The sequence below is a fragment of the Ipomoea nil genome, unplaced genomic scaffold (assembly GCF_001879475.1).
Source record: "Ipomoea nil cultivar Tokyo-kokei standard unplaced genomic scaffold, Asagao_1.1 scaffold1074, whole genome shotgun sequence".
In the NCBI taxonomy this organism is placed as follows: domain Eukaryota; kingdom Viridiplantae; phylum Streptophyta; class Magnoliopsida; order Solanales; family Convolvulaceae; genus Ipomoea; species Ipomoea nil.
The window spans coordinates 3005541-3016681 of NW_017617502.1; the positions used below are offsets into that span (position 1 = coordinate 3005541).

At 37.0% G+C, this 11141-nt stretch overlaps 1 protein-coding gene across 1 annotated transcript; it reads left to right on the forward strand.

Annotated features, from left to right (window-relative positions):
• Nucleotides 1-6880: 6880 nt before the first annotated feature.
• Nucleotides 6881-7759, forward strand: LOC109182636. The gene has a single exon (XM_019332786.1). The coding sequence runs from the start codon at nucleotides 6881-6883 to the stop codon at nucleotides 7757-7759; it is 879 nt and encodes a 292-aa protein (XP_019188331.1).
• Nucleotides 7760-11141: the final 3382 nt, after the last annotated feature.

Here is an 11141-nt window from a genome sequence, read left to right on the forward strand (position 1 = left end):
TGATTTTCTTTGCATCTTTGTAGGTTTGGGCATTTGAAGCAAGATGCTGATTTTTACTAGTTTTACTATTTTTACTATTTTTACTAAGAGCCGTCAACAAACTTAGGATATGCAAACTAACTGGTACGCAATATACCCACTTAGTGGCCGGGGCGCATCTCACAAAGTTGTTTTTTTTTGGTGTCTTTAAGTTTTGCAAGATTTTGCAAATGCTAGGTGGTCGGCTAACATGTTAGGTTGTCGATCGGAGGGCTCACATTCTACTTCTATCGTTTCCAAGTGTGAAAGATTAGAGCTCATAAGGAAGGTAAGCACTTCCTGTGTTTTCTTTTAACTTAACTAGTTTTTGAGTTTTGTACGAGGATAAAGTGTTCAATGATCGACCTACAACCTCAGTGGTCGAAACTCCCGCACTAGCTAAATATTACGCTTATGGTTGTACTCTTTTTCCCTTAGCTAATTTTTTTTCCACTAGGTTTTTCTTAGTCTAAGGTTTTTAACGAGGAAACGAACGTAATATGCGCACCCTATACTCAACTCTGACTCAGGGGGCTCACTAATGACTGCTCAGTTTAACAGTTGTGTCCAAAAGGACCACCACCTGAATAGTCACACCCATTCAATGATGCGTTGGATGAGGAGTAACTTGTCGGAAGAAGACTTGACTTTTAGAAGCGGAGAACTTATCGAAAAATATTTTTGAGGTACTTTCCTGAGACATCGACTTTGCGAAATCTCAAGAAAATGGGAGACTGGATGATGTATGATATATTGGGTCTGGGCTATATGGACCGGCCCAAGAAAGCAATCATTATTTGTAACACCCCCTCCCCCAAAAAAAAAACAAGACTACTTAAAACGAGTCTTAACACCTGCAGATCAAGCACAAAACTAGCACAGCGGAAGATAAAAAGATAACTGGATAAAAGGAATCCAAAACGGGGTGTTATGCCACGTATACCACACTAGGTATACGCTACGACGACAATCTGCAAGTGTAACACTATCCCAAAAACAACCAAACTAGAACAATCTAAAGACATTGGCACACAAGCCTCAACAACACTGTCTAAAGATACAGGTGCTAAGCTACCGGCTCTAGACATCGCGCTCGACTACGCATCACCTGAAAGACACAAAGATAAACATCGAGGCGACGCCCGGTCAGCGAAAGATGCTGGTAACCCACCAATACCGTTAAGTATCATAAATAGGTAGATATATAATATGAAAACCATTTTCGAAACGGAATACATATATATAAGTCAAAAGCCAAGATCAAAAGACAACACAAGACTCACCACTCACAAGGACAAAACCGGGAACACATCCCAAACCACAAAGGTTAACCACACACAAGGATAAAGACTCACCCAACGGCAACACATGCCAAAACACACCACAAGCCTCCGTGACTACACACGTCACGAGAGAAGAGAACTCACCACAACAACGGCTTCACAAGCCCTCGTGACATCACCCATCACGAGTTGATATGCCTTCCTTATGCCCTGTTCCAACCTTATGGCTACCCCCAACCTTGTACCTTCGGTGCCAACCATTACCTCCAGAAAGCTCATGTACAGCCAAGTCCAACCTTATTCCTCCGGGACCGTCGTCCCCCACCTATAACTACCAACGAAAACCCACCAATTCACGGCAACACATGCCCGGATAACACAATGTTATCCCCCAAACACGTGGACTCAGCCACAACTCCATGAAATCACGTCACGGCCACCACGAGGACCGCTGCAATACCTTGGTGACTAGCGTCCCATACCACTAATCGTGCAATCCAGGTAAAGCCACACACGCACCACCACTCACACGAAACAAACAACGGATTGCAACAGAGGTACGAAACATACTCAAATAAGAGACAGGTCACCACCCATCGACACAACGACGCTAGCATTAGGATAATAACTAGCAAGCTCAACAACGAAGAAACTCAAGATAGTTCCGAGGAACACACAAGACACCACACGGTTCAACGAAACACAATGTTGAACACTTAGCACGATAAACAACACCAAAGATCCTACATAGATACCTACCAAAAGCTCTAGACCTACGAAACATCAAGAAAACGCTCAAATAGCTCCACAAAAGAACAACGGGAAGCCAAAAGATCAAACACCGAGACAAACGAAACACGGGGAACAAATCCCACTCCAACATCACTGTGTTCCCCGCGGGTGGACCCACGGGTAGCGCCCCACCCGTGGTCCCGCCCGCGGGTACAACACCCACAAGGCATACGTTCTCGCGGGTAGGCCGGCGGGTGGTGCCCCGCCCGCCGTTCCGCCCGCGGGTACATCCCTGTACCACAACAAATCCCTTCGGGAATTTTCTCCTCCAAACACAAATTCAAGTCCAAAACATGCCAAATCTCACCAAGCACAACAAAATGACTTGAACCAAGGAAAATGCCAAGCAATGGCACAAAGGAAACTAAACACAAGCTCTAGATATGCAATATCACAAGATAAATGCATAAACTCTCACATTTCATAGCAAAACACAAGTAGAAGCCAAGAAATCATATATAGGTAAGCAAAATAGGTTTTGTAGAGCATGGGTTACCTCTTGAAGACCAAAAGACTCTTCTTACACCACAACAAGCTCTCCACTAAGCTCACTAGCCAAACCCACTTCAAGATCAAACCAAAAGATCATAAAGATCCAACCTTTAAGAAAAGACAACTAAGATGGAACCAAAAAGACTAGACAAGCTTAGATCTTACCCTTCTAGATGCCAAAATAGAGGAAAGATTGAATCTTGGAAGAAAAACTTGGAATCTTGACAAAGGCTTCTTTTGGCTTGAAGAACAAGCTACACTTGTTTTCTAGAGAGAAGGTAGAGATATTTTCTAGGAAATGTAAGGGAATGAAATGAAGAAGTCTTCTAGGTTTAGGTTACAAAACAAGCTCTTGGTGAAAAGACAAGGATACCCTTACTAACTCTAGAAAGTGTAAGGAACAAGGAAACTCCTCTCAAAGCACAAGGTACAACACCACTTAAAGATTGACTAGTCAAATACTAGTCCTTGAGTATCAAAAATCAGGATTTTAGGAATCAATTCCTCAAAAGAAATAGAATTAATTACTCAATTAATTCATGGTTTGGAGTGTGGATTTTTGGGGTGTCACATTATTCCTTGGACCATGGTCCATACATTTGTATGAACCATAAATAAAAAGTACATTTTTAATATACTAAAAAACACATTATTTGTATACATAAAGTACATTATTTGAAAATACATGATTTTTTATCTATTATCAAATAATGTACTTTCAGTATACAAATAATGTACTTTTAATATATTAAAAATGTATATTGCATTCATGGTCCACACAATAATTTGCTCCAAGAAAGTAACTGGATGAATGAAGCCCAAGAAAGATACAAAATACAGAGTGACTTAGGAGTTTAATAAAGATTGAACTTAGTATTCGTAATGTAATAAGGATTGTGTTCATTATTCCTGTAGTAGGACTATGGTTTATTATTATTACTAATATAACAATAACTCCCAATATGAACAATCTAGCATTTCTATTTCTTATAGAGCTCTTAGCCCAAAATATGTATAAATAGACCTTCTATACATAAAGAAAAGACAAGCAATTTTGTGCAATATAATTAGGGTGACCACGATTCGGTTCAAACTTTCGGTTCGAACTATAACCGGCACTGTGCTAACTGAACCGGAACCGGAACAAATAAGGCTCCGGTTAAGGTTCAAGAAATTTTGAAACCGGGACCGCCGGTTCCGATTCGGAACTGAATGATTCCGGTTCCAAACCGTGGAAAAAAAAAAAAAAAAAGGCGAAATGGCCATTGGCCAGCAAGCCACGGCTCAAGAGATTCAAACTTCAATTCTTTTTGAAGAATTGAAGTTTGAATCTTTGAAAAATGAATTATAAATTTGTTATAAATAAATAATAATAATGATAGCATGGAGCTGAAGCCTGAAGGATGGGTATTTAACTATTTTAATTATTTATATAGTTGGAAATGAGATTATAAATAATATTTTTACATGATAGGAATATTTTTGTAATAAAGTTTTGATGAGCCAAATGTACTTTAGATCTCCTTAGAATTGAGGTCTCTCGTACAAGCATCATAATCCAGAATATCAAGTCAAAGGAAAATCTACCACATGAAGAACAAAATTAGTTTCGAGAATTAATTTTGGTCATACAAGTATTCATTCGGGAAATAAGTATTAAACAATGGCGTTACAACAAATGATTGGATGAGCTTAATGGTGAAATGGTAGAAGTTCTTATTCATAATGATCACACTTGAGATTGATTCCCCCCAATGACTTATTTTTTACAAGCAAGAAGTGCTCCTGATTCCCCCCAAGGACTTATTTTTTACAAGCAAGAAGTGCCCAAGGAGCATGATGTCTTAACAAGCACAATGTCAACAAGCAAGAAGTGCTCCTGATTCCCCCCAAGGACTTATTTTTTACAAGCAAGAAGTGCCCAAGGAGCATGATGTCTTAACAAGCACAATGTCAACAAGCAAGAAGTGCTCCTGATCCCCCCCAAGGACTTATTTTTTACAAGCAAGAAGTGCCCAAGGAGCATGATGTCTTAACAAGCACAATGTCAACAAGCAAGAAGTGCTCCTGATCCCCCCCAAGGACTTATTTTTTACAAGCAAGAAGTGCCCAAGGAGCATGATGTCTTAACAAGCACAATGTCAACAAGCAAGAAGTGCCCAAGAAGCACGCTGTCTTTACAAGCACAATGGGGGGGACTTATTTTTTACAAGCAAGAAGTGCCCAAGGAGCATGATGTCTTAACAAGCACAATGTCAACAAGCAAGAAGTGCCCAAGGAGCACGATGTCTTTACAAGCACAATGCCAATGAGCACAATTTTGTTAACAAGCAAGATGTATCCAAAGGAGCACAATGTATCTTTTAAGGAGCAAAATGTGGCAAAGAAGCAAGATGATCTGAATCTAAATAAATTCGAATGAATTTATATTGATTCATCCCACATGCCACAAGAATCCAAAAAATGCCTGAAGACATGATCAGAACAATAGGGAATCTTATCCTAAAAATTAAATCATGTCAGAAGAATATTGCTAAGAGACGTTGGATATTTGAAGATGATGAAGAAGATAATAATTTTTTAGAAACAACTTGAAAATCAAGTTGAGATAAAAAAATATTATCTTGTTATGCAAGTTGACAATCAAATCAAAATTGAAGACCTACTATTGTCAACAATATCAGGCTATGAAGATTCAAATTTCAAATATCAAATTATCTCGCTCCAACGGATATATTTGATTATCTATAAAAGGCCATGAAGACTTGAAGATACAACACGAATGAACAAGTGCGAATTCTAGAAATACAAGTGCTCAAATATTCATTGAAATATCTAGAAAAGAGACTTAGTCTGAATAGTCTCAAAATTAGTTGGAGAGAGATACAATTACCTTTGTATTTGTAATTGTAAAAAGAGTATAGCTGTGTGCAAAATACTATAGTCAGTGTAGCTGTGTGCAAAACACTCGTAGTTGCTAAGTGTAGCTGTGTGCAAAACACTTAGTTGGCGTTGAGTATAGATGTGTGCGAAATACTCGTAGTTGAGTGTAGCTGTGGCCTGTGTGCGTGACACTTGAAGTTGGGTGTAGCTGTGTGCAAGACATTCGAAAGAAGTACTTGTGTAGCGCTTATTCACTATTATAACTGTGTGTGAAAAATAGTGAATTAATCCTAGAAGTGAATGGAGTAAAGTGGACTAGGAAGATTACGCCACTTCCGAACCACTATAAATTGCTTATCTCATTTACATACCGCACTTACATAATTCGCTTTATTTATTTATTTATTTATTTATTTATCATTTGACTAACCCGTTTACGTACTATTCACTGTCAATCTTAATCTTTCGGGTTTAGTGTGTTTTCACGTATGCATGTAACTCAAACTTTCCATGATTAACATCTGATTTATTCTAAGCAAGTTTGACGTGTTGTATGTGACATTCATCATACGGTTGCCGTGACACGAAATCTTATTTATAATCTTGAATATTATTGTTAAATATTAGTGCACCATCTTCTTTAAATATTCAAGATATTTATATCATCTTTACACATCAACTGAGCTTATCTAACATGTGCATGTGATTCAATATATTGGTTGGGCATAACTCTTTACACATATTTATTCCGCTGTGCAGTTCAAGTTAAATATTTATCTATTTACTTGTTATTTAGAGTTGAAATTACCAAAGAGTTATTTATTGTGAAAAAGTTTAAAAAGTCTATTCCCCCCTCTAGACTTTTTACCACCCTATCGGGACCAACATTACAAGATAAGCATACCTAAGCAAGTTAAATAGATTGGCTTATCACTTCTACATAGTGTCCAACATTACTTGAGGATACATGTTCAATCCTCACCTCATTACTTATCTCTTTTCTTTGGAACTTGTAAATTGATTGTATTGAACATTAACTTTAATATGTTCTGCATGTAAGTATTAATATAATTGTGTCTATGCCTTAGCGGTAAGGTTCTTACATTCTAAAGTAGGTAGATGGTTTAAAGTTCAAACCTTACCTTGGACATCCCTTTTGTTTTTTTTTGTTTAAGTATAAAATTACGGAGTATATGACGTTGTTATACGTGGCAGAAAATGTAAGTCCAGGTCACGCGCAGATGTACCACAAGAATAAACGTGGGATATGCCACATTAATTATCTTCCAGTTTCCTGCTCCTTTTTATCTCCTACTTTAAAATTTTCGAATATTCTTTCATACATTCCTCTGCATTATGGCCTTTTAAGCTCTCTTCCTCCCTTCTCTCCCTCACACACCAATCAACGCACAATGAAGCGAGTAACTGACACCAATCAACGCACAATGAAGCGAGTAACTGACCCGCTCGACGATCGGGTCAAGGCTCAGATCGTCTCCCACAGAGCTCAGGTAGCAGAAGATGATGATGATCTTTCTTCCTCAAGCTTTTCTGAAATTCTTTTCGACTTCCCGGAGCACGAGGCCGGAGATTATTCCGGTTCCGATAGCGACCTGCCGCCGTGCAACTCCGATGGCGAGCTTGAGGATGAAGTTGAGACGATAAACTGCGGCGAGGACTCGTTCCGGAATGTTCTCGCGTCTCGCGTTTCGGAGGCGGTGGAATTGCTTTCGTCGTGTTTGAATTCGAGTAAGTCGCCGGAGATTCTCCGGCGCCACGTCATGGCTTATCTTAGGGATTTTGGTTACAATGCGGGCGTTTGCAAGGCCAAATGGGAGAGAAGCGACGGGATCACCGCCGGAGACCACGAGTTCATAGACGTTCTCCGATCCGACTCCCAAAATAGGATCCAACGGTACATCGTCGATCTGGAATTCTCCTCCGAGTTCGAGATCGCTCGGCCGACGAATCATTTTCAGTATTTGATTCGATCGTTGCCAAAAGTTTTTGTAGGGAAGAGCGAAGAGCTGAAGAAGATCGTGAAAGTGATGAGCAAAGCGGCGAAGCGATCTTTTAAGAGCAGAGGCCTACACCTTCCGCCCTGGAGAAAACAGCGTTTCATGGAGAACAAGTGGTTTGGTTCCTATAGACGGAGCACAAATTTCCGGCCGGCCTCCATGGAATTGCTGGCTCCTTTAGACCAAGCTTTAGCCGTCAAGTGCCGGTCCGTTGGCTTCGACGATGCGGTCAACCGCCGGTTACTGTTTCCCGTCGTAACCCGAACAAGATGATAATATAGCTTAATTGGTATTCAAAATATAAAATGCTACATTCTATGATTAAATTTCCTTTATAGGATACTAGTATTTGCACCGATGCACGGTCATAATACTGTAGTAATAAATTAAAAAGATTAAAGGATAAAATAAAAACATATAAAATAGAAATGCGAAAATATTATTTATAATAATTGAAATTATAAATTATTAAGAATTTTTTTTGTAAACAACATTTTGAGTAGTGTCTAAAAAACTTCTAAGTTCATCACAAATTAAGACTTTAAGACTATCAAAATTACTTATTCTTACTTACTCTAGACACTGCTACGTAAAGTTGGCCATGGTTAAAAACAAATTTTTTAAATAACAACCCGAAATAATATTTGACCTTGGCTTTTATTTTATGTCATGACATATGACAACATAATATGAAATTGTTTCCTTTAATGTTATGTTATTTCACCCGTGCGATGCAACACTATATTATTAGAGTTATAATTAAAAAGAGTAAATGATGAAATGTGTAAAAAATAAAAGGGCTTGTAAACATTATATTAAATAATGTAATACGGAGTAAATAATATATATATATATATATATATATATATATATATATATATATATATATATATATATATGTGTGTGTGTGTGTATGTTAGAACTATCTAGAATCTAGCTTGCATCCTCATTTTCGTTCAATAATCTGCTCTCTATCTCTCGTTCACTCTCATGTATCTCTCCTCTATCCGTCATCTAAGTATGCATTTCTAGAATAGTACTCTTTTTTTGAAAATAGATAAGTGTTTTTGTTGACTTAAGAAATTTAGTCAAAATTGTTAGTAAAAAGGAATCTCAGTTCAGAAAAGATAAGCATAAAGGATATAAATTCAAAGTCTAAACAAAGTAGGAATAATTCTTCTACTGGGTGTATAAGGATTAGTTAGCTATATAAAGACCTCCTATCTGATCACTAGAACCCGTGAATTCCCTAGCTTATTCTATGAGGTCTAAGATTCTAAATTCCCATAGAAAGTAGTACATGTGTTTAGGTTACAATAGTTTGGTAGGAAAGATTATTTTATTGTGTAATCTCAAGTTCCAAACTGTGTACTTTGAATATTGAATTTTTACTGAATTTAGACAAATTTCCAAATTGAAAAGTGCCCCGCAAACTAGGATTTTTCCTGAACTGCGTTATCAACTTCTTGTGTTACAACAGCTCCGTTTTTACAAATTTCAGTTTTGATTTGATAAAATTTGCAGATATAGAATGATTAAAGTTTTCTACTAATGTAGTTATTTAACTGTCAGTATACACTATACTATTTATTTTATTTTTTCTTTTTTGCACCAGCACTGGAAAAGAATCATTTTTCTGCTTTTTTTCTTCTTTCAAAGTTCCCATTTTTTTTTTATACACCCTAACTTTGTTGTTCAATCCTTCCTGCCACCAGGTATTCTTTATGTCTACTCTCTCTTATCGCTTATAGCACGATAATCGTATGGAATAGCTATAGCACCATAATTGTCCCCAGATTCGAAATTTTTTTATTTGCATGATATCTCTAATCTCTTTATTTGTGAGCTTCTGATTTTGTTAGAGATGTTGTGTAGAACTCGAATCTTTGAACTTTTTGTAGATTTTGATTGTGGTCATTATGCATTTCCCATGGTGAACTTTGAAGTTTTTTCATATTCTTACAATTTGATTAAAAGGCTTGAACTGGATTGTACTGCTTGTTTGAACAATCCTTCAAAGGTTCTCACTTTGAGTAATCACTCAAAGTGTTGTATATTCTTGCAATTTGATAAAAACTTTGTTTAACAATCCAGCGTTTGTAACATTAAGTAGAGTTAAACAAATTGCAAACAATTTTAACATCATGTTGTCTATCTGCTTAGTCCTCTTGCACTGTCCTGTTTGGACTTGTGACTTCATACCATGCTAGTGCTTCTTAAAATTAGAGCATATAAAATAGTGTTAGCTCAGTAGAGTTTTAAAAATCACTCAATTGCAAAATCAGTACTTAATTTAGGGTTTTCAATTACCATTTTCAGTAGTAATCATATTTATCGGCAAATTATATCGTGCACCGCACATCAAAACGACGTCATTTTGTTTAATAAAAAGAAATGACATTTGTTTCCCGCCGTTCCGCACCCTTCCGTAAAAAGTAACTCTGTTACTCAGTTTCATTTTGTATACACTGCAGTTTCAGTTCAACAGAACTACAGTTTCAATTCGATATAACTACAGTTTCATTTGATATTTATAGACTCAAATATGTGAAAATGTTATTTAATTTTATTTTATATACACTATAGTTTTATTAAAACAAAACTACATGATCAATTTGATATAATTACAGCTTCATTGTACAATATATACTCATGTGAAATGTTATTCAGTTTCATTTTATATACACTACAGTTTCATTTTTTTATTAGATGTGTGTTAACAATTTTATTTTTTAAATATGAATATACACTTGTTGGCTTCCTAGTAAAGATCAGAGTTGTATAGTATATGCGTCAATATAGCCGCCCACTGAAAATTTTCTCAGTGTTGTATGTTTTCTAGCTCTTCTACATACCTTAAGCTTCTTCTTCCTTTTTAGATCGACCTATCATAGCTTCTTCCTTGGCATGAATCCGAGCGGCAGCGAACTAATTAAACTTCATTCTTCAATTCCTTTAATTTGTTACGCATGAAGGGATGACCAAGAGACAAATTACAGCTCCATTCCGACTACATGATTATGTTTGCTGATGAAGGTTGCAATTAATTAGACATATATGCATGCAGATTTATTTGACTATTTCTTCCGTTTTTGTTATTATTTTTGGCAGTAGTGCGGACAAATAGCAACTATTCAGGGAGTTGTTATATATATACGCTGCAATATAAATGGTATGATCAATAAACAAAGAGGGGCATTTTACCCTTGATTTAATCTCTTCTGTCTAAACTCTCATCTCTCAGTTTCCACCCTCGAAAGTGGAACACTGCGGGCATTTCTTGGAAACCCGGCCCATTCCAATTTTTGCTTTGATTTTCAGCTCAATCTGGAATTTAATATGAATGTGCTGCAAATTTGTTTTATCCTTTTGACATACTGCATTTGCTCATTGTATGTGCAGTGGTTCTTAAATCACAGATTTTAAAATTGCATCTGGAGATCAGATAGATATGAGGATTGGAAAACACTTCATTCCTACATTGTAGGTGCATGCAAAATTCTACTTATTGCTTCTGATCCGTTCCGCCGCTAGCAATCCTGTATGCCGACGCTACTGAAAAATGGCCTGAAGACTCCTTGTTCCAATACACATTATCACGTTTGATGGTTCCTTAGCTTCTGTCACCCCGTAGTAATTCATAAAGGATGCTAGC

Coding starts and splice junctions, on each gene's coding strand:
- LOC109182636 (XM_019332786.1), top strand. CDS start 6,881: ATGAAGCGAGTAACTGACACCAATCAACGCACAATGAAGCGAGTAACT.